The following is a 24,657-nucleotide window of genomic DNA, read 5'->3' as shown; positions in this document are numbered from 1 at the left end:
CACGTGATAGAGACAAATAATTCACCCTCTCGTTCACACGTCTTGGCTGCAGAGACAGGACACAAAAATGTTTGCACCAGTAATCCTCTCATTCAAAGGTCATATAGAGACATAAAACTTTCCACCCTCTTAATTGCTCTTCATATAGAAAAACAATTCACCCTCTCATTTATATATCTTGGCTGCCAAGACAGGACACAAAGATGGCTGCTCCCTTCTTATTCAGATCAGAAACCAGAGACAAATGACTGTTAATCCTCTCATTCTCATATAGGTCATATAGAGACATAGAACCATTCACCCTTTCATCCAATTGTTAAAGAGACACACAACCTTTCACTATCTCATGCACACGTCGCACACGTCACATACATAGACATACAAGACAGGACACAAAGACGGACGTTCTTCATCCCCTCTGACTCATTGGGTGAAGACTCCTCTTCATTTGCTCCACAAAAGCGAGAGGATTGCAGATAAAGAAGTGATTCACCGCTTCAATCTAGTTCTATGAGGTTCACGTCGAGTGCGTCATGTGTCACTTTTTCCAGTGAGGGTCTCGTAACCAATATTAAGGAAAATATTGAAAATCTACCCATCGTCTGCCACTTACCCTTCACTCAGGATCGCAGGGGATGCTGAAGCCTATGCCAGGCAATAATAGCTAATTCTGTTTTTGCACTATGGGAGGAAACCCATGCAAACCCAACACAGAAAGGTGTGGCCCTTTGTCAGAATTGAATCAGGGTCCTTCATACTGTCAGGCCAAAGTGCTAAGCACTGCACTGCCGTGGCGCCCTATCTTCTGAAAATTTGCGTTAAAACTCTGGTCCGCGTTTTCACCACCCTCATATTACATTCTCCAGTGGGACAGAAACACACCCACCACAGGGTTTGAGCCACAGAACTGATGCTAACACTAGCAGCCGTGAATTTTGTCAAGCACCAGCTAGCATCTCCACAATGAAGATCTCCAGATCAACCATGCCGCCCTATCCTCTGAAAATTTGTGTTAAAACACTGGTCTGCGTTTTCACCACTGCCATATTACACTCTCCAGTGGGACAGAAACACACCCACCACAGGGTTTGAGCCACAGAACTGATGCTAACACTAGCAGCCGCGAATATCGGCAAGCACGAGCTAGCATCTCCACAATGAAGATCTCCAGATCCACCGTGCTGCCCTATTTTCTGAAAATTTGCATTAAAACACTGGTCTGCGTTTTCACCACCGCCATATTACATTCTCCAGTGGGACAGAAACACACCCACCACAGGGTTTGAGCCACAGAACTGATGCTAACACTAGCGGCCGTGAATATCGGCAAGTACGAGCTAGCATCTCCACAATGAAGATCTCCACATATATATAAGTTGTATTATACAAAATTAGAATTTATCGGATTTAAATTTCTTACTTTCTGTCATGAAAACGCAGACACCCCAACACGCTGGGACGCCGGTGTTGTTTAGCCACGCGGGGCCTCCTCCATTGCCACGGGTTGTTTGTGTCCCAGTTCTGTCCAATACATTTAACTTAAATATACTATGCCGGCAGGGAGGCCTCAGCTTGAGCTGTGCGACGATGAAGACTCCATGATTTCCTTTTCTTTTTCAAAACAAAGATCTTCAGCCTCCTGCTGTCGTCCACCTACTCAAGAAGGCGATTCAGGCAAGGACGGCGTCCAAATGAAGGAATTTATCAGAGTGAAATGATTTCAAACAAAGGGGTTCGGAAACATAATTCAGCCTGGAATTGATCCAGGGGCAGGTTGGTCAGTGTGTCAGTAGAGACAGACACCGTACATCCTCTCATTCGCCTGTTGTATAGAGACAAAGAAACATTCACTCTCTCATTCAAATGTCATGAGGAGACATACGACATTCACTCCGTCAGTCACACATCACATAGAGACATACAACCATTCATTCTCTCATTCACATCTCATGTAGACATACGACCACTGACCCTTGGATTCACAAGCGATATAGAGATAAACAACTATTGACTCATTCAAATTCATTTAGAGAAAAACTACATCATTCGCACATTATATAGAGACAAATATGTCTGTGATGGTTCTCAGTCATCCAGGTCATGGTAAAGTCTTGTCGAAATCTTATCTTGGCAACTGGAGTTGAATTTTTTCACTTGAAGATGTTTCACCCTTATCCGAGGGATAGACTTTACACACTTGCACCAGGCCCATCTGCATCCTCCAAACAACCAGGATAGGCCCACCACCAAAACCAGCCCCCGGTAACATCCACATGAGCCTCAATTCATGTACATTACATTACATTACAGTCATTTAGCAGACGCTTTTATCCAAAGCGACTTACAAAAATTGCAATTCAATAACCGAAGATCCAAAGTACTAGTAGTTGCTATTTAGAAGTCACCACTCTACCAAATAGCCATCTCAAAACCATTTACATACATACATACATTCATTTCTTTGGTTTTTTTTTTTTTTTGTTGTTTTTTTTTGGGGGGGGGGGGGGGGGCTAAGTGCAATTAGTGGGGTAGTGCTTGGTGAAGAGGTACGTTTTCAGCTCACGGCGGAAGATGGGCAGCGACCCCGCTGTTCTGACCTTTTCTGAGAGCTCATTTCACCACTGAGGAGCCAAAACCAAGAAGAGCCGAGACTGGTTGGATCGGCAGCCGGGGGCTCTGAGTGATGGGATGGATCGTCGCCGAGAGGCGGCAGATCGGAAGGGACGGGTAGGGACATGTGGCTTCACCATATCCTGAAGATATGACCGCGCTGTCCCATTCACTGCCCGGTAGGCGAGCACCAGGGTCTTGAACTTGATGCGGGCGGCTACCGGGAGCCAGTGAAGGGACAAAGGAAGGGCAGTTGTGTGGGAGAATTTGGGAATCTGCAAATCTTCCTGATGTTGTGAAGGGGGAATCTGCAGGAATGTGCGACTGCTGCGACGTTTGCTGAGAACGACAGCTGGTTGTCCAAATAGTTTCACTCCTTTGTTTGGCTTGACCTATTCACATTCCAATCCAGGTAATCCCACTAAGTTACTCTTTTGTTCCAATGAACAATATCTCCATTCGCATAACAAAACCCCCTTACTTCTGCAGATCAACTCTCCCATGTACACAACAAACCACCATAACTTAGACCCACCCAAAAACCTGGCAGTTATATTTGGAAACTCCTCATAGGTCATTAGAACTGAAGAAGCCTTTGGGGTGAAACGTCTTCAAGTCAAGTCCAGTTTCCAAGACAAGAAGATTTCAACAAGAATATAAAGACAAATAACCATTCACCCTCTCATTCACATGTAATATAGACATACAACCACTGACCCTTGGATTCACAACTCATATAAAGACAACCATTCACACATCATATATAGACATACAACCATTCACCCTCTTATTCACATCAGGAGGAGACATATGACATCCACGCTGTTATTCGCGGATCACATTAAGATATAAACCACTCATCCTGTCATTCAAACGTCATAAAGACAAACAACCATTCACTTCACATGTAACAGACAAACAACCATTCACCCACTCATTAACAGAAGATAAACTTTATCGATATCTATAAGGGAAATTCCTTTGGCACAGTAGTGTAACAGTTATGTCAGAGGAAATATGAGAGGAAATAAATATGAATATAACAGGAATAAAAATATGAGTATAAATATAAATAGAAAGGCAGAAAACAGGATATAGCAAGACAACAGACAACAACAACATCAGTGATGACAATTGGCAACGTCAAGGGACACTGAGGGTGAAAAATACACACCTAGAACTAAACAACAATATAAATAGAGTGACAACTAACCAACAATATCAATAATGACAAAAAAATGAATAAAATACAACAAAAATAGCCAGAATGTGTGCAGGCTTGGACAAACAAGGAGAGTTAGGACATGACGTGAGTGGGTGAGGTATTGAATGGGGAAGGGTAGTGAGATGGTGTAAAAGATACTGGGAGCAGCTACGACAGGCTGCCGTCTTCCAGCCTCATCTTGTAAAAAAAAAAAAAGCATTGGGTTTCCAGAGCGATGAGCAAACATAGGTGTTAGAGTGCCGCGGAAACTCCCCTCGGTACGACGGTGCAGTGGAATTTACACATGAGCAAGTGCAGCCTGCTGGGGCGGAGGAAGGAGGCGCTGCTCGGTCAAGCGCAATCTAGATGGATTGTGTGGCTGAAATAAGAATAAAAAATATAAATATGTAAATAATGAATATCTTACTAAAGCTGAAGGTTAGTAATTTTTCATATCGTTTTGAATATCAGACACATCCGCCATATTGCGACTATTCTATCTTTGTGAACAAATCTCCATTCGCTAAGTTTTTGTTGTTGTTATTGATGTATGTTAGCAGCTGTTTGCGTCTGATTCAGAAATAAGACCGTGTAATTAAATCAGTCTGTGGCGGTTCTCAGTCTTCCAGGTCATGAGGAATTCATGTCAAAATCTTTTTTTGAGGAGGGGAGGGGGCTCATCATGCGACCCTGCAATTCTCTGGTTCACTCCACTATGAGAATTTGCATCTGTCCTTAAACTTCATCCCTACGCTGTTTTTGCCTTCGCCAAGATCTGAAAATAACCCCCCAATGGTTGGGCATTAGCCCGCTAATTTCGCCCACGGAACGGCAGATGGGTGGAAGTCAGCTTGAATTATAAATAGTGGCGGAGTGCACCCCTGTTCGTCCACTGACTTTTTCACCACTTACCGAAAACGAGGGGATAGAGGGGAAACGCAGCATCGAGATTAGGGCTTTAAGTCTCCCCTTGACAGAAACTATTTTCCTAATTTTCCACCCATCATTCAAATTATTTTAGATGACTGCTACTTGAAAATATTACTATATTATATTAAAAACCTAGTACAGTCGTCTCCCTCACCATGTCGCAGTTGACCTTATGTGGTCTCACTGTATCACAGATTTTAATCCGCAGTATAAAATTGCAAAAGTTTTGCAAAAAACCTTTACTACAAGATTGAACTGCGGATAAAAAAAAATACAGATTTTTTATTTAAAATTGCAATTTTTCTCAAATTAAGTTTTTGGACCACAGTGTAGAAGGTTTCAAACCTGTTATGTTTGACGTATCCATGATAGTATTAAAAATGTGTACAATTTTATGTCACTGATTTTTCACTATACCATGTTTTTTTTGCGCTATAAATCTATTTTTATATATCAATTATTCCAATTATTTTGATGGTAAAATACGCGTTTTCTATTGTAATGACCAACCAGGGCATGGTGTTCTATATCCTGGGCTCTGATTGGCTCAGTGACCATAGTATTATTCTCTGCATCTCTCAAGCAAAGCATATGAAGTATTTATAGGAGTAATAGTGTGGTAAAAGGAAACAAAACAGTAGGGAGGGTCATGAAACTTTAAAATATATACAGTAGAACCTTGACTTACAAATTTTATTATGTTCTTTGACTCAGAAAGTAATTAAAGATCTTAATTATTGCTGTGTTTAAGGTGTTCTTTCTCTTCTTGCCAGCAATTGTATTCAACATTTCCTTCACAAAATCAGCATGGAAAAGTAAAGCCTTCTCACGTATGAGACCCTCGTTAACGCTATCTCCAGCAAGCCATCTTTCATTAATCAAAACTGACAATAACTGTCCTTAGTTAACCTAATCACCCATTTAGTCACATCAACTCTCTGTAGTGCATCTTTGTTCTTCGGGATTGTGAGGATGGTTGACTGTTGGAGTGCTTGGTCTGTAACACGATCACCACTTTCATGTTGAGCTATTGTAATTCTTAACTTGTTCTTAGCACAACTGTCACAAGCACTTTTAACCTTTTTGGGAGTCATAATGAAATACAGCCTCAGGGTGGCACGGGCCAGTGTCTCCCTGAGTTGGTCCCAAGCCCGGACAAATACAGACGGTTGCGTCAGGAAGGGCACCCGCTGTAAAACCAAAGATGCGAATCAAACCAAATAAGTCGAGCCCCGGGTTAACAACAACAGCCAATGGTATTGATGACCTACAGGGTACCAGTGGAAATTGGGCTACTGTGGATCAAAGAAATAAAAGAGCAAGGTGTATTCGGAAGCATAGAGAGAAGAAGAAAGGCAAGAGTCTGGAACTGAGAGTAGGGACTTTGATTATTGGCACTATGACAGGAAAAGGTAGAGAGTTGGTTAACATGATGCAGAGGAGGAAGGTGGATATACTGTATGTCTAGGAGACCAGGTGGAAAGGTAGTAAGGTTAGAAGCTTAGGAGCAGGCTTTCAGTTGCACTATCACTGAACTGACAGGAAGAGAAATGGAGTAGGAGTTATCTTGAAGGAGGAGTTTGTTCTGGAGGTGAAAAGAATATCAGATGGACTCATGAGTCTGAAACTGGAAATTGAAGGTGAGACGCTCAATATTTTTAGTGGCTATGCCCCACAGGTAGGATGTGAGTTTGAGGAGAAGAGAAGTTCTGGAATGAGCGAGATGAAGTGATGCAGAACATCCCTGAGATGAGAGAGTGGTATTTGGTCCAGGCTTCAATGGGTATGTTGGTGCAGGCAATAGAGGGGATGAAGAAGTGATGGGCAGATTTGGTAAACAGGATAGGAATACAGAGGGAAAGATGGTGTTAGACTTTGCAAAAAGGATGGAAAGTGAACACTTTTTTCCGGAAAAGACAGGAACATAGGGTAACTTATATAGGAGCACGCAGGTAGACTACATCTTGTATAGACAAGGTAACCTGAAAGAGATCAGTGACTGCAAAATAGTTGTAGGTGAGAGTGTAGCCAGAAAGCATAGGATGGTGGTTTGTAGGATGACTCTCTTGACCAGGAAGATCAAGAGGACAAAGGCAGAGCAGAGGACAAAATGGGGGAAGCTTAAAAAGGAGGAATGTCGTATGGTTTTCAGGGAGGAGTTGAGAAAGGCTTACAGATGACTGGACAACTACAGCTGATGTTATCAGGGAGACAGGTAGGAGAGTATTTGGGTGTATCATATTGAAGGAAAGTGGACAAGGAGACTGTGCAGGAGTATATACAGAGAAAGCGGTTAGCAAAGACGAAGGGGGACACTGAGGGGACTGAAGAGAATAGACAAGAGTACAGGGAAATAAAGTGTAAGGTAAAGATAGATGTAGTAAAGGCAAAACAAAAGGTGTACGGAGACTTGTATGCTCGGTTGGACAGTGAGGAGGGAAAGAATGATATACAGTATACAGGTTGATGAAAGAGAGAGATAGAGATGGAAAAGATGTACAGCAGGTCCAGGTGGTTAAAGATAGAGAGGAAGATGTATTGACAGATGCCAGAAGAGTGATGGGAAGATGGAAAGAAAACTTTGAAGAGCTGATGAATGAGGAAAATCAAAGAGAGGCAAGGGTAGAAGTGGTGATCATTGTTGACCACAAACTAGCAGATTAGTAAAAGTGAGGTGAGGTGAGGTAGGCATTAAAGAGGATAAAGAGTGGAAAGGCAGTTGGTCCTGATGATATACCTGTGAGGGTGTGGAAGTGTCGAGGAGAAGCAACGGTAGATTTTCTGGCTAGATTATTCAGCAAGATCTTTGAGAGTAAGAGGATGCCTGAGGAATGGAGAAGAAGTGAGTTGGTGCCCATTTTTAAGAATAAGCGGGATGTGTAGAATTGCGGCAACCATGGAGTGATAAAGTTGATGAGCTATCCAATGAAGTTATGAGAAAGACTATCGGAAACTGGACTGAGAGCAGAAGTCAGCATTTGTGAACAGCAGCATGGCTTCATGCCTGGAGAGAGGACTACAGATTCAATATTTGCTTTGAGAAGGCTAATAAAGAGGTACAGAGGAGGCCAGAGGGAACTGCATTGTGTTTTTGTAGACCTAGAAAAAGCATATGACAGGGTGCCAAGAGAGGAACCCTGGTATAGTATGAGGAAGTATAGTATGAGGAAGTCTGGAGTACCACTGAAGTATATTAGACTGGTGCAAGACATGTATGCTAGCTGTGAGACAGTGATGAGGTGTGTTCTATGGGTAACAGAGAAGTTCAAGGTGGAGCTGGGAGTCCATCAGGGATCAGCTCTGAGCCCCTTCTTGTTTGCTGTGGTGATGGACAGGCTGATAGATGAGGCTAGACAGGAATCTCCATGGACCATGATGACATTGTGATCTGTGGTGAAAGCAGAAAACAGGTTGAGGAAAACCTAGAGAGGTGGAGGTATGTTCTGGAAAGGGAAGGAATAAAGGTTAGTCACAAAAAGACAGAATATATGTGTGTGAATATGAGGAACCCGGGTGGAAGGGTGAGGCTACAGGAAGTGGAGCTCAAGGAGGTGGAGAATTTTAAATACCAAGGGTCAACAGTCCAGAGCAGCGGAGAGTGTGGAAAAGAGGTGAAGAGATGGGTTCAGGCAGGTTGGAATGAGTGGAGAAAAGTGTCAGGGGTATTATGTGATAGAAGACTATCAGCCAGAATTAAAGTAAAGGTGTCTGAGGAGACCAGCGATCCTGTATGGCCTAGGAACAGTTACAATGACGAAAAGACAGGAGGCACAGCTACAGGTCGCATAGATGAAGATGTTAAGGTCCTCTTTGGGAGGAACTAGAATGGATAAGATCGGGAAGGAGTCTTTTGGAGGTACAGCACATGTTAGATGTTTTGGAGAGGTCAGAGAAGCCAGACTCAGATGGTTATGTGCAGAAGAGGGGTAAGACTGCTGCTATGATACAATTCCACAAAGCAGAGAGCGCCTCACTTTATTATTTTGTGTGCTCACACACTGAGGCTTGTTCACAGCCTGATTCTAAATTTGGCAGTAAACTCTGTTTGAAGGCCAATTTGTTCGTAATTACGGACATTTGAAAGCCTAGGTTCTACTGTAAAATAGAAATAAAATCAGTACTTCACAGATTTTCATTTAGAGTGCTGGTTCTGGAACATAAACTCCCACGATAGACGAGGGACTACTGTATTCTCTTCCTGTGCTCTCCTCTTTACCTTCTTTGTTTTACTTTATCCCTGAACTTGTATGCCCCATATCTCTGTCTCTGGAGCTATTTTTAGACTCCAGGGAGATGAGGCGGGGGGGGGTTCGCTGTGAGCCAAGAGACAAAAGGAAGGGGTTTGTTTTGCTACTGATAAGCCCATGAGCCTCAGAGTACAATAGGGGGGGCTCAGCGCCAGGGATCAAAACAAGCCTCATGGAAAAGAAAAATTAAAGGTGCGTTATACCTTTTCTATGGAAGGTATATAAAAAAATAAAAAAAAAAGAATCCCCTTGGGTGAGAAGGGTTATAGCGCCAAAGTGTGAAGAATGCCGGTTTGGGTACCCGACCCTGGCACAGGTCAAAGTTTCGACCCCAGACACTAAAGTTCATCTTGTGGTTTGTACCATCTTTGCCGTTTTAGTTCATTTTTTAGATTTAAATTAAGATTTAGATTTAACACATCCCTGCATGTAGACCAGAAGCAGGCCACAAAAAAAGGCAATTACATAACCTCATGTCTTCTCCCAAGTCCCTGGGAACTCTCATATCTTAGATTCCCAAAGGGGGGCCTATATCTACTGCCAGGCGCCCACCATTATCTCATTATTTCTCTCATGAATATTGAAGCCATTATGGCATTTCTCTCTCTTTCTACCCAATCTGGTCGAGGCGGAAGGCCACCTGCATTGAGTCGGGATCCATGCAGGGTAAAAAGCAGTATTTCCCTGCTGCTGTCACCAACGTATTCACTCATAGGGGAACGAAGGGATTTTTGTCAATCATTTTTCAGTGCGTGCTCCAGATCTGCTCTACATGGAATATAAATTGCGATATAAATAAAATCTTGGGAAAAGCATTCCAAGAGTCCTTGGCCACCGGATTCTTTGCTCTATCTCCTCTTCGAAACAGGCCTTTTTGTCTCTTATGTACCTGATGGGCAAGGACAAGAGAAATGTCAATGGAAAAAATTAGGACAAATGGTCGCCCTTAGGGTTTTTAGAATACGATTCCAAGTACAGGTTGGGGAGAGTGGGGGGGCTCACTTGATCAGCGGGTAACGAAAAATTCATAGGAATGCGACGCCGTGGGTATTAAAAGGTATTTAATACTTGAAATTGATGGAATTTTAATCCACATACTGTATATGTGGATTATGTGTCGCGTAACCCGACAGCCTATTGCATGTGTTTCAGAGCCAGTCAAGCTAACACAGGTCAGAGGTCACCAAACATTTATTTTCAAGTTGCATTTTTTTTTAAAAACTGGCAAGCAGGCGGACACACAGCCGAGGAGGGTTAATATTTTACACTCCGGCTTGAACGTTTTAGACCGACGAGCTGGAAAAATCAAAGTGCACCCAACAAAACTGCCGATCTGCGTTTTGTGCGGAAACGGGGGTCGCCGACCCCGTCATGGCAGATAAGCAAATAACTTTGCAGGATGGGTCACAAGTTTATGGTTCGTTATTAACTGGATTTGGGGGTTTGGAAGATAAAAAGGGCAGAAATTGTACCAAAATAACACTTGGATATATAAAGAAATAGGTGTTGACTCAGAGCTTCTCTCCCTGTCGCAGCTTTGTGTTGCCAGCTAGTTAAAAATATCCCCCTCCAACATTTTATTTAAGCTTGGCATCCCGTTAGATTTATCCTGTTGGGAGGGGAGGACGATTACCAATCCTGAAGCGGGAAAAATAAGCTCTCCCTTGTCCTTCCCCTGCAGTGCTGCGAGACTGAAGTCAAGGCATCCATAAACACCGGCAGCCAGCTCAACCACATCTCCAGGTCCTGCTGCCACCGGCTGGGGTAAGGGAGTGAAAACACGCGTTCACATTGGTCACTCATTCAGTCTTTAGCTGAATTGCTAATGAAAATGAAACCGAAATATAGTAGCAGGAACAGGAAGTGGAGTCAATAAAATTGAAGTTAGTTTAATTGAAAGTGTGGAAACTTTTAATCCTGATTAATTCATACAAGCAGTTCTGATCACCCACACACATACACACACACACACACATCCGCGCTCATAATTGGCCCATGAGAAGGATGTGACATTTCGTTCTAACCTTACATTTAATTCAGCTCCGAGTGTGAAACGTTCACTTCCCGGTCGCAAGTTGACCATAAAAGCTGTTGGAGAAGCCGCTATTACATTATCAATTTGTGTCGCCGCGGTTGCTGGCCCCAAATGGGCTGGAGGAGGAGGGGGTGGGGGGTATTGAATGAGCAAATATATATATATTCATATGTATATATATTGGGAGGGGTCTGACATGAGAAGGATATTCAGAGAAAATCGAGGGAAATATGCCGAAAACAACTCTGATGAGCTAAAAGGGGTAATTACAATGTAATTACAAAGTAATTATACACCAGGAGAGCAGTGCGCAACACAAGGCAGTGAGGCGGTTGATTGGACAACTAGACGCAGACGACGACAAAGATCAGGACGGGATGCTAAAAAAACAGGAAGGGAAACAGAGTAGGACACATAGGTCACATGGGGACGATGAATAAATTAACCAGGAAAACCAAAAATGGCCATGTAACACATGTCGCTATGATATTAGAGGTACTTTGAGGGAAGAGCTTTTTTTATGCAGCAAGGTACATTTCAAGCGGCATGTGATTCTGCATTCAGTGCAGCAGCGGCATAAAAGAAAAGGCTGTATACACACTCCGGTGATGCAGGTCAAACATCGACCATCTGATCCATGATGAGGCCTCAGCTGCGCTCTGGAACACTTTCTCCTTCCCGATTGGCTAACAGGGCAGCATCGCTACCACATCAGCTTGCCAGAACAATTCAAATCATTCAGTTCAGGTCATGTTGCCGTGACGTTATGTAAGGAGAGGAGATCCAGCGCTGGATTCTGAGATGCTCTGTGTGTGTTTGGGTTTGTCGTCAGGCTGATACCAAGTCAGGCCAGCTCGCCATGCGGTGTGACCAGCTCGGTGATGGGTCTGCAGTTACAGTTGGGACAGCAGACAGTTCTGTGTTCAGCTCAAGTCAAAGGTAAGGAGGCTTTGGAAAGTATAAAAGTAGGGGAGAAAAAAGGGTTAATATTGGGTAAGCCAAGAAGACTGGGCCCAACATCGAGTCGATGCGTTTTTTTACACTTTGCTTTGTTTTTTTAAATAACAAAATATCAAACTCAGGCAGGTGATGGAGGAGCAAAGTTCATGTGGAATCGGGATCGAACCTTAGCGCACAGCAGGAATCTTATTTGCAAAAGCAGGGTTTCAAATTTATGATTATCAATTTAATAACCCTAGGCTATAAGTAGTAAAAAAAGTCATTATGGGAGCTAATGGTCCTCAGATGGTTGTTGTGTATGAGTCTCGGCTTTTGGAAAAACGCCAAATTCCCAAACATTAATGGTGATGAAGCCTTATGATCATGTTGAATTATATAACCTTATAATATTAACATTATTATTGTAATGAATTTTATATATATGCATTTATATGTCTTTCTGAAAGCACCCTCAGCTTTGCTTCGAGGATTTCATATTGCTTTTGCTGATTTGCATATTTTCCAACCGTTTAGCGTAAAAGTGAAGGAGTCTTATCGGGCCTTTCTGGGCTGTGGGGCTGCGGAAGCAGCTGACAGGTACCGGCAGGCCAAGCAGCATGTGGCTTCGGTGGTTGCGGGGGCAAAAACTCGGGTGTGGGAGTAGTTTGGGGAGACCATTGAGAGCGACTTCCAGTGGGCATCAAGGAGATTCTGGTCCACAATCCAGCAGCTTGGGGGGGGGGGGAGCAGGGTGCTGCTGACTTCAACTTGAGACGTTATAGATTGTTGGCAGGAGTACTTGCCAGACCACCTCAACCCTGTTGAAACGCCTTCCAATGAGGAAGCAGAGCCGGGGGACTCTTGAGCAGACACACCTATTTCCAGGGTTGAAGTTGCTGAATCAGTCAAAAGCTCTTTAGTAGTGGTGCCCCAGGGGTGGATGAGGTCCAACCTGGGTTCCTCAAGGCTCTGGATGCTGTAGGGCTGTCCTGGCTGACATGTCTCTGACCCATTGTGTGGATGTCGGGGATAGTGCCGCTGGACTGGCAGACCAGGGTGGTGTTCCCCCTTTTTTAGAAAGGGGGATCGGAAGGAGGACTCCAGCTACAGGGGTGATACACTCCTCAGCTTCCCTGGTAAGGTCTATTCAGCGGTGCTGGAGAAGAGGGTTTGCCAGGTCGTTGAAGCTCGGATCCAGGAGGAGCAGTGTGGTTTTTGTCTTGGCCGTGGAACAGTGGACCAGCTCTTTATCCCTTGGCAGGGTCCTCGTGGGGGCATGGGAGTTTGCCCAACCAGTCTACATATGTTTTGTGGATCTGGAGAAGGCATTTGACTGTGTCCCGCAGGCAATCCTGTGGGGGGGGGGGCCCCGGGAGTATGGGGTACCAAACCCCATCATACGGGCTGTTCGGTCCCTGTATGATCGGTGTCCGAGGTCGGTCCGCATTGCCAGCTGTAAATCACACCCATTTCTGGTGAGAGTTGGACTCCACCAGGGCTTTGTCACCAATTCTGTTCCTAACTTTTATGGATAGAATTTCTAGGCACAGCCAGGGTGTCGAAGGGATCCAGTTTGGTGGCCACAGGATTGAGTCTCCGCTTTTAGCAGATGATGTGGTTCTGTTGGCTTCATCAGACTATGATCTCCAGCGCTCACTGGAACGGTTCACAGCCGAGTATGAAGCGGCACCTCCAAATTGGAGACCATTGAACTCAACCGGAAATGGGTGGAATGCCCACTCTGGGTCTGGGAAGAGGTCCTGCTTCAAGTGGAGGAGTTCAAGTATGTCAGGGTCTTGTTCACAAGTGAGAGAAAAATGGAGCAGGGGATTGACAGGCATCTTTTTCCAAGTCAGGCATCTTTAAGTCTTATGTTATGTTCGGAACACTGAACATACCACATACAATTCCGCTCAACGGGGCTTCTTTTGATTAAGTTAGGCAGGAGAAAACAAAGCATTTGGCTGGTAAAGTGAAAATTAGGCTTTTAACAAAGACAAGTCTAGTCTTGAAAATGGAGTCTTTGGAAAATACCAAAAGAAAAAATGTACAGGGACAAATTTGTTGCAGGCCCTGAGCTGCAAATGCTTATCGCCCCAGAACATAACACTAAAACTAATACCGATTGTAACGCGACGATTTGAAAGAGGAAAGCGTGTGAAAAAAAAACAAAAAACAGAATTCAGCGTCATGGGAACAATAGGTGTTTTTTTTTCTGCATTTTATTTCTTCCTGAAGCTTTGGTTCCTGAAGTCTTCCTGAAGCTTTGGTTATGTGACTGTACACTTGGGTTTCCTGTTATGTAATGTTGTGGCTGTGTTTGACCCAGTTTCTGGCCAGGTTAAGATTTGGTTTCGTGTTTTTTATTGAATTGGGCGGAAGTTGCATACCTGGCGACACTGGTTGCCATTTGTGGGAAAAACTTTCAGACTTATTCCATCGAAAAATAGATTTTCTAATTTTCAAGAGTTTATCTTTGGATCTCCACCTTTTGATTCATCCTTACATAAGCGGCTCCTCCAGTTCAGTCCTGGCGTTTACACTGAAAATTAAAAATTAAACGCTTACTTTGCTCCCAAAACTAATAGCCCCACCTTTAGCTCTTTGTAGAGCTAATTTAAAAAGAAGGAAAAAACGCTGATGCTTTTACCTCTGTCAGAGGTGTTAATGAGAAGAAAGTTAAGTGGTTTTCAGGATGCGGGGCCACTATCCATTGCTTCCTTATCTCACTTTTTGTTTTCTCTTCCCTGCTCTCAGAGGACGAGGCGTTCGAGCTATGCCTGGGTCTGCAGACGCTGCTGGAACTTAAAGTAAGGTCCTTATTTGCTGGCAAGAAATGAGTGTGCCTTATCGCAATGTGCACGCGTGTGTTGAAATGAAAAAAAAAATTACCTACTACCTGAGGCTACAATAAAACACTCTTATGGATTATGTAAGGATTTGTGCCTTGTATTTGCAAAAATACACTCATGGCCTGAACTAACACAAATTAGTTTGTTTTCTCCAGGCGACAGGAACAAAATCAAGGTTCTGTCTGGCCGTGACGGTTCATATTTTACGAAAACGCAGGCGCAGAAATTTGTGTGATAGTCCTCATAGGCCCTGCCCACACATCACACACGCTAAGCGTTGGAGTTACAATAAACGGCAATGCAGCGACAGCAAAGCGACGGCAGCAGAGAGTAGGACGGTCAGGTGGCTTTGTTTGTTTCACGACAATTGGGAGGATTGAAAAGCAAGATAAATTTCCCCCGGCCTCTCTTTTGTTTTTCTGCATACACATTTTTGTCTCTGCGAGTTTTACACATAGGTATCACCATCTTTTGCGATAGAACTCCTCCAATGTCCACAACGTTTGGGTACCTCTTTCGGAGAATAACCGTCAGTTACCGCGACTTTCTACGCCTAAAAGTCTCTATTTACGCTGCTTCTTTTGTTTGGGACTCCATGTAGATTCCTCTCGACAAGTAATCTGGAGCAGAACTTTTTTGTTTCTAGCGCGGTCTCCTACAGCTGTGTGATTGGTCAGAAGTTTTGTCAGAAACTTGAACAGCAGTGGATAATTTGGAGCAAACGGCAGGCTCAGGTAACAAAGAGCGACAGGAGGAAATCCACCCCAACACTATTTACTTGAACACAGTACATTGCTGAAACGACCTTTCTGCTGCTGCACCTGAATGTTTAGCGCTTGATATACAGTGGACGGGACCTATGATTACATCCCAAGAGATCTGCATCAGACTTTCTTGCAAAGAATTAAGTAAGATAACGTAAACTTTACTGATTCTTTTGTCACAGCAGCGTAACAGAATATAAGTGTAAAACAATGAATATAAATATAAATAGAGAGATAATTAGAAAAACCAAAAGACAGACACAAATAAATAGACAGCAGAGAGAACAACAACAGCAACAACATCAAGGATGACAGTAAGGGTGAAAGTACACAACATAAGCAGAGTGACATTAGCAATGATAAGAGTAAAATAAATAAACAAAAATAAGCAGGAAGCTAATGGGCTGAGACCAACAGGATAAAAAAGACAACATGGCACATGAATGAATGGGTGAGGTAGTGAGGTTGTGGTGGCACAGATGCACCAGAGTTGTGTGCCGTCCAGACTGCTGTTATACAGTCTGATGGCCGTGGGCATAAAGCAGCATAAAGCATTCAGTTCTGCATCGGGGTGGGATAAAACATGGACAATGGTGTAAATGTCACCAGAACAAAGTATGTAGATGGATTTTCATACTTTATCCTCTCATTCTTTTGTCCTCCAAATTATCCATCACCATACAGCCATCCGCACCAGCGAGAATAGCAGCGCTTTGTTTTTCTTTTCACACGTTAAAATCTTCAAATTTCCGACCAATCGGAAGCAAAACGTCATGAAAATGAAATTAAAAATGTTTTCTTGTCTTTACCTGACGTAGAGTGTGTTGTCTCTCCTAGTGCTGCCTGGACCTTAGCAGTCGGGTGCTGAAGCTGCAGGACTGCGGCGACGAGCTGCCCTTCCTGAACCTCCCGACCGACGGCCAGTGCCAACACGACACCAATGAGAATCTGTGAGCCCCCGAGCCGCTGTCGCAGTTGCCACCACCACCTCCTCATGTCCGGGGTGAACCCGAAGGGAGGTGGAGTGACGCCATTTTCTGTCCGGACCGCCTGATCACACTGCCGGTACACGGATGAGCATTTACCACCCTTCATCTTGAGTTAACATGCTTGTGTTTGTAGAAATCTGAAAACACTCCCTCCGATTATCTCTTACGACTCCGGTCTCATCCGCGGAGTGGCTGGGGATTCTGTTCTTACTCAATCGGGTTTCTGCAACTTCGATCTCCTTTAAAATTTTACTTCGAGTCCAGACTTTACCCTCAGTAATCATTCAATTAAATGATCCCAAAAATTTTAAAACCTAAATCATTTTAGATGACAAGTAGCCTGAAATCACTGAAAATCTATTTACGGTATTTTTCTCTTTTCCTTGCCCTCAGTCACACGTGAGAATCAACACCATCTTAAACAAGCAGTCAGTTTTATTAGCGCCTCTTGGTAGCAAGCTAGCGTGGCTCTGTCCAGAGGTAACACACCCAACTGCCAGGTGACCTTATGGTATTTTTAAACTATTAAAAAGATTTAGAACTAAGAATTTAAAGTTAATTTTAAGTTCTAGAAAACATCACAAGTATTTTGTTAATCATTGTTTTTTGAGGCACCACTAAATTAGCATTTGCGGATAGCCACATGAAACCGGGTGGACTTTCTGTTCGGCTAACAATTAGCACTGTGCCATGACTACCAGCACCACTAAAGCACACAATTTTTTTTTTTAAACTCCTGACCAATTAAAGTTTTCAAACAAACTACAGGTGCGACACGAGAAAAAATAATATAGGGTATTAACAATCTTAATTGTTAAAACCCGCAGGTTAATTATAATGGTGTATTTACCTGTGGCCAGAGCTCAGCTAGCTGCAGAAGGAAGATGGTGTTTAAGCACATTTTGAATCACTTGTCCTTTTAAAAACAAAACAAACAAAAAATATATTAAAAAAAAAGAAAAAACCTCAGGATACTCCCCCTTGTGAGAGTGCCGGAGGGGAATTTCGAAAGCCTTCAATTTTTTTTTATTTTATTGGAAGTAAATGTCAGGGTTTTTTTCTTTTGTAATTTCCTTCCCGAGGCCCCTCTGCTCTCTCGGACAGATCTGGTTACATTTCAGGTGCACACTTAACTTCTAGCCTGTCACCGGACTGAACTTATTAATAAAATCCAAAAACAAACAAAAAAAAAAAACAGCTTAACAAACAAACAGACGAGGACGATCCCGCCTAAAACCGATTGGACTTGGAAAACAATATCGAAAACATTCCATCTGCATGACTTTGTGAAATTCCGCCTTTGTGCAGGTCTGCATGCTCTTGTACTCGTCTGACTGTGTGGCGTTGAAATTGTGCAACCCCCGGAGGGGGCTGCAGGCGTGTTAAAAGCACGCACATGCATCGGAACACTTTATTTACCCCACCCCGATGACGGGACCTTCCGAGCTCCGGCTGGGACTAGCTGCCAAAACACCGACCCCAGCTGCCTTCCCGCTCCGCCTCTTGTGGGTTGGGGGGATCCGACCCCCAGCCGCGGCACCGACGCTCATCCTAATTTCAACTCAGAGGACCGGCCTCCTTCGCTTATCGCCACCATCTGACGGGATTTTTTTTTTTTTTTTCCTCCTCAAAAACTGCTGCCTCCGTTCCTTCTCCTGGAACGTTCGCCCTCTTAAGGGCCTTTCGTCGGTGTCTGTATTTCAGAGAACTAAGAACTGCCTCAGGTGTGTTTTCCAGAAAGGGGGATTTTGGGGAGTTTGGGGGGGGGCTATCATGCTTTGCTTAAACAACACCTGAATGCCGTGCTTTTGACCAAGCTGACCATCTAACCTCGCCATGCAGGTCATCCACGTGTAGTTCGGCCATGTTTGTTTCTCTGCGATGTGTTCGGTGACCCTTTTTCTTCTTCCGCGTGAGAGGAATCAATGTGTTTCGGTTACAGAAGTTTATTTTTGGTGTTTCTCTTCTGAACAGTATTTTCTCTGGCTAATAATAAAAAGAATTATGTATTCTGTCTAGCCCTGTTTACATGAGTGATTTTGGAAGGCGGAACCGGCAGCAGAAGAGAGGCGCCGTGTGAAAGGGCAGCCATTTACTATATCTAATCTCTGGTCTGTCTGTGTGAATCGGTGGACGGACGGGGGGAAGGCAGAGTCAAAGAGCGGCTTCTTCCTCTCCTCACCGGACTTCACGTCGATTCCCATGAAAAAAAAACCCTATATGTGCCCTTTGCTGCTACTTCCTACTATATAAGGAAGCTTATCATGTCAGAGAAGAGAGCAGATGTTCCCACAGCACTGGGCGGGTGGATGGGTGGGGGGGTTGTACAGATCAGAACAAATATTTGCCCGGTTTATCCACATGCAATGGATGGGTTACACGAGGAAATCATAAAATTTTTTAATTAAATGCATATAAAATGACAGTATTTGCTGATGACGCTGCGATGAGAGATGGACGTCAGCAAGGGGGGCGACAGGGCTCACATTGCAATTGTGATAGGACAGAGGTTTATTGTGCGGAACTCCTAGACAAGATCAGGGAAATAGCAACCGGATCAATAATTAGTAAAAAAATGGAAACACGACAATGGAAATTGGTTTTTTTTGGTTAAAGCAGTCTAACAAAATACAGGCTGGCTTTAATTGCTAACAGGGACGACATTGTCACTGCAAACACAGAGCTGCAAAGGGATGTAACAGGTTTTTTTTTTCTTAAGTATGACGCTTCCTGTACAGTAAAAGGAAACCACTCTACAAGCCACATCCGCAGCAGAAAATAACAATCTTGAAGAAAACATGTCGAAAAAGAAAGAAATTAATCGGGGTGGCTTCTTGGCTTCTGTTAAATGGCGACAAATTAAATTAATATACACAGACAGGAAGTGAAAACGGGAGACATCGGATGATGGGTGGGTGACTGAATACTTACCGGCATCAGCATAGCAGAGGGTTTGCAGGCATTGGAGATCACAAAGCAAATGTGACGGAAGAGGAGCCTCCGCGTAAAATCCCGGGACTGATCAGAGTCAGGGCACTCACCTGCGGGCCGTCCAACTGCCGTGGAGGCCAAGCGTGCCGTTAGTAGCCATTTCTGAGAAATTTCCATTAGATGCAAATCTTCTTTTCCTTATGGCTGTTCCCTTCAGGGAACTTCGTTCACTCCACCCATTAATCTCTTCTCCGTCTTTCTCTACAATCTCCTGTCTGGCATCTCCAACCTTTATTTCTTTCAACCCAGATCCTCACCACCCCTCCTCTTTTCATGTCCAAAACATGATGGACATGATGGACTCATTCCTGAAACTCTCCATGTTCATCAATCCCAAAGAGAACCTCAATATCCTCCAGCTCTGCTTTCAGTCTCCTCCTCAAAGCAACTGCCTCTAAACCACAGGCCAATGCTGGTCTCACCACCATCTTCTACACCTTTCCTTTCCTTTGCATTACCCCTGACACTTCTATCCACCTGTTCCAACCTGCTTGAATCCATTTCTTCACCTTATTGCTGTAGCCTCACAATTCCACTTGGATCCTTTTCATTCACACCCATGTATTCTGTCATTTCTCTCCTTTCAAGAGCATACACCCACCTCTCTAGAATTTCCTCCACCGTGATTCTTGTCTAGCGGGGCGAACAAGAAGAGGCTCAGGATGCATTCCCACCTCCAACTTTAACATACCCACAGCACACCTCACCGCTGTCTCACAGCTCATACATGTCATACATGTCCTGCACCACCCTAATATACCTCACTCCAGAGTTCCTCTTACAGTACTATACAGTGCAGTACCAGATGCAAATGTTGTTTTTGTTGTTTAATTACCAAGTACAATGCTAACTGACATGATTTCAAGGTTAGCGCATCGCTGAAAGTGCTGCCTGCGTGGCTCCACCACCGTTTTATCTAATTTTCCTGGAATTACAAAAGCTTAGCCTGAAATGAGCCCGGGACTCTTCGTCCCATTTGTTTCCAACTTTATGCATTGACTGGCTCAAAACACGATGTCGTGCCGACATTCGGGAACAATTCCCATTTACAGTGCTGTTAATAAAACACAGACAAAACAAAAAGAAAATCTCCTCTGTGTGGTTGGAGGATGGAGAAGGTGAGCGTCCCAGGTGTGATCATAGAGGACCAGCAGCACCAACCCCTTCACTCCCACGCCGGCTGACAAACAACAGGTTGGGACGCAGAGAAGCATATGCTTCTTTAAACGATCACAATATATTTCCCCGTCTGTTTCTGTCCTTCAGCTACAAATACCATGTCCTCCATCTCCCACACACACACACTTACAATATATAACAAGGCGTGTTCCAGTAACTCAGTGGGAATGACCTGCAATCTTCAACACCAGTGAGCAAGGCACGGGACGCTGTGAGAGGAATATTGATCAGACCAGGTTTCTCTGCGGTGAAGCGGCTGTTGCGTAACAGTGAGTTGGAGGTGCTCCAGAGGGTTCCAAGCCAGACAGTGAAAACATTCAGGCGCCGATCTCGGATGAATCATATGGAAGTCATGCAAACGAGGAAACACGCTGGGGGTCGGGGTGGAGCGTGACTGAACACCGCTTGGGAGCGTTTTTATCTGAGGACACTGGCAAGGTAGAGAGGTATGAGAAAGAATCCATCACTTGTGAGTGATCCTTTGCCGCATCTTAAATCCAAAACTGAAATAAAGATATGAAAAATGTATAAATTAAATGAGGGTTGCAATTTTTTTTTCTCCGTAGCTTTTCCGCCTACGAGCCAAGTCCTCCCAAAATACTGTAACAGAACACACAGACACATAGTCAATAAGCGCAGAAGGGTCTTTCTGCCTGGAGATAAACCCCGCCAGTTGTCTCATGGTCTTCCATCCTGCAGCGGCCCCCACCCACCCCTCTGAGGGCCTGAGGCCGGTCAAACTGCGTGGCGTTAATCAGTGGTGTCACTCCCTCTCTACCCGGATTAGAGCTTCCGCTGATAGAACACGATGGAGTTCGTGTCAGCAACCCCCCCATTCGAAGCTGGGGGTCCAGCTGCCTGTCTGTCAGTCAGGATCATCTCCACATGCCGCTGCTGCTGCTACCACACGCCACACTGCAAGCACAGGGTAAAATAAACACACTAAATAAATAAAAACAACAGCAGCCCCTGCTTCACTGCTGCAGAAACAGTGTAAATAAAAAGATGCTGAAGGTAGAGATCGCTGGGGCAGGACTTGTATGTGTTCCTGCAAAAGACACACACATGCACATAAGGGCGTCCCTGCCTTCACTTAGATCTCGGAGGAGTGTCAGAGGTGTAAACAGCTAAAATGGACTGTTGCCCAACACCTCGCTCGAGAGGCAGATACCGTGCATGTGACACTGAACACATCCCACGTCCAAATACCTGAAGGATTTCATGGAGACAACATGAAAGACTTCTTCCTGAGAGTCACTCTAGGACTTGTAGTTTTAAAAATGCTGAATTTATGTGCATGATTGGTGCTTTGAACTGATTTCTGGCTCCTCCTTGTGTACCGAAGTGTTGTTGAGCAAGACACTGCACCCCTGGTGCTGATAGATGGCAACCAACTGCTCATGGCTCATCTATGATGGGTTAAATGCAGAGAAGGACTTTCTCCTTAAGTGATTAATACATTATAATTAAGTTAAACTGAACAGCCTGATTAGGATAAATCCTACGGTTGATAATTTGGCACGTGATGAATGGTGATCGGTTTCAGCACCTCAGGTCCTTTGCATGCAGCCTTGCACTCAAAGCAAGCATTTAAAAAGCAAAATTGAATTAGAGTGTAGTTCATTTTTAAGATTAGCACCAGCTACATAGCTAATTATCTACCATGTTTTGTCACTAAACTGGGAGTAGATTTGTATTTTACTGCTGTTTATTTTTGGGGGGCTTTCCATTATTACCCACTTGTACATCATGTTAGCATAACCACCGCTAACAACAAGGTGAACATCTGTTCCACAAGATAAAAAGAACTTTATTGCGTCACTAATCCGACATAAATCACTCAAAGTTAATCCCCCCGTAAAAGGACCAAGAGTCGATCAATCTGTCGATATCATCGATCTTTTTTATTGATAAGGTTTTAAAGCTGATACCACAAGCAATTTGATGACATCACCTGACACACAGCAGGTCTTTTGATCAGCTGTTGAGATTTTCTGCTGCTCAGTTTTTCAGACATGAAGATATCCCAGAAAAAACCCTGCTGTGTTTGCAAACATATCCCGCCAGGAAGTCCTCTGTAGATCTAACGCAAAAACAACACAGCTGAAAGATCATCCAAATTCTGCAAAGTTTTTTTCTTCTCAACAGATTGAAGAACCTTCCTCGGATGGAAGCAAGATAGATGGATAGTTGGATTCATCTGCCGTTTTTTCAACACTACAATTTCCTTTATGTTTAAAAGATACAATAACAGAAATCAATAAAACACCCGATGGCAATATCCTCAACACAGAATGCTTGCAGCCACACACTCATAGGTGCATAAATACTGTATGTACTGTACAAGGACTTGGCAGCTCCTTCCCATGATCACTAATCTTCATCTCCAAATGCCAAACATGGACCTCCCGCTGAACCTGAACCAGGTTTCAACCTCGACTCGTGACTCAGCACGGGAAACTCAATTACAGGTCAATCGGATGTCTATGCGCTGACCCTGTTGACCTGCTCACCCCGGCTGTCGACCTTCTGCTTCAGTGTCCGGTCACATCAGGTGTCTCATGAACCCAACGCCTCTCTGCTGGGTTAAAAAAAAAAAGTCAGCAGTACCTGAGTGCATGAGAATGCAACAGATTGGTTTGTTTACATCAGGACTATCCATCCGCTGCGGTCGCGTTCCAGGGGTCAAATATCCGGCATGTGATTTACGTCCTGCATGAGTGTACGGGGAGGAAAAGTCAAAGTCCGTCAGTATCCATCACCGGGGCCCTTAAGGGACCCTGGACATTAAATCCTGACATTTTCTCTGGAGCCCAAAATGGAACCCACTCCACTCAGTGTTTGCTTGTGAGAATAAGGAATGAGCCATGAAAAAAAAAACAGAAAAAAGAAAAACAAATAGGGCTCACTCTGCTTGACTATTCATGGTCATAACCAGGAATAAGCCCAAGCTAGGAGTGCAGCAAGCCATGTTATTTATGTGGCCTAGATGACTGGTGAGGTCATTCTTTGATAATCATTATTCCAGGCTCTCTGCTCTCCATATCAAGATATGAGAAACTCTATTTTTGGCTCTTCAATGATTTAAAGGTACCAACTAACTCTTTGAGGGGAAGTTGCGCATTGACTCCAAAAACGCAAGCTCGGTTGACAGCCAGAAAACTGCCTCCAGCTAGTTAGCTTAGCACGGTGAGAGGTAACCACTGGGATTGGTAACATAAGAGCTGACAAAAGTAATGGCAAGAAGCGGATTTTACATTTTTCCCTTGTGATGAGTCACCGGTTCGGGTGCTACAGACTGCCATTCACTTTACTGTCTGTTAGCTTAGCAGGTTGGGCTCAGGTGGTGATGTCAGTGGATCTTCCCTTCTTCCTCCAAAAATCAGCATCCAGTCTAATTTTCCAAAAAAGATTTTTTGTCTTCCATCAATAGTATGATTCCCCATATAACCAGGGGGTCACCTGAGGGTCATCGGGATTTCAAAACTATTATCCTACAACCAGAATTTTCCTGCCCCGGATGACTGAACAAAGGGTGTTGGAGAAAAAAAAAACATCAAACTTTCATATATACATAAAATAAATATACATAAAATTATGAATGGAATAGCTTAGAAGTGGATTTTTAGTCTCCTCCCCCATCTTAGCACAGCTCAGGAGCGACAGGGCACCGTGGTCAACCGGGACACCTGAGACCGCATTTTCCCCCGAGGCACACAAACACCCTAATCCACAGAGACAAACGTGCACACACTCTCTCATACACACCTAATTTATACTCCATGAGAAAACAAGAGGCAGGCAAAATAGGAGGTTACTGGATCCTGCCGTCGGGAGCAGAACCTCTCCCACCGCCACGCCATTGCCCCCCCCGGGTAATCATTATTGCCATCTTACTACCATATAAAAATGTCAGT

General features: G+C 44.0%; 1 protein-coding gene across 1 annotated transcript in view; it reads left to right on the top strand.

The window, feature by feature from the left end:
• Positions 1-18,588, top strand: part of nrip2 (nuclear receptor interacting protein 2) — a 37,055-nt gene extending 18,467 nt beyond the window's left edge. Inside the window, exons 4-7 of the mRNA XM_086146630.1 lie at positions 10,673-10,755; positions 11,859-11,965; positions 14,723-14,775; positions 16,419-18,588. Coding sequence (XP_086002756.1) covers positions 10,673-10,755; positions 11,859-11,965; positions 14,723-14,775; positions 16,419-16,535 — 360 coding nt within the window. The 3' untranslated portion in view covers positions 16,536-18,588. The remainder of the gene's footprint in view (positions 1-10,672; positions 10,756-11,858; positions 11,966-14,722; positions 14,776-16,418) is intronic.
• Positions 18,589-24,657: the final 6,069 nt, after the last annotated feature.

Source organism: Fistularia commersonii, chromosome 5 (genome assembly GCF_037954325.1).
Source record: "Fistularia commersonii isolate RoL2024-O1a breed Wild chromosome 5, RoL_Fcom_v1.0, whole genome shotgun sequence".
Lineage (NCBI taxonomy): Eukaryota > Metazoa > Chordata > Actinopteri > Syngnathiformes > Fistulariidae > Fistularia > Fistularia commersonii.
The sequence above is the reverse complement of the archived record's forward strand: the minus strand, read 5'-3'. Positions and strand labels throughout refer to the sequence as shown.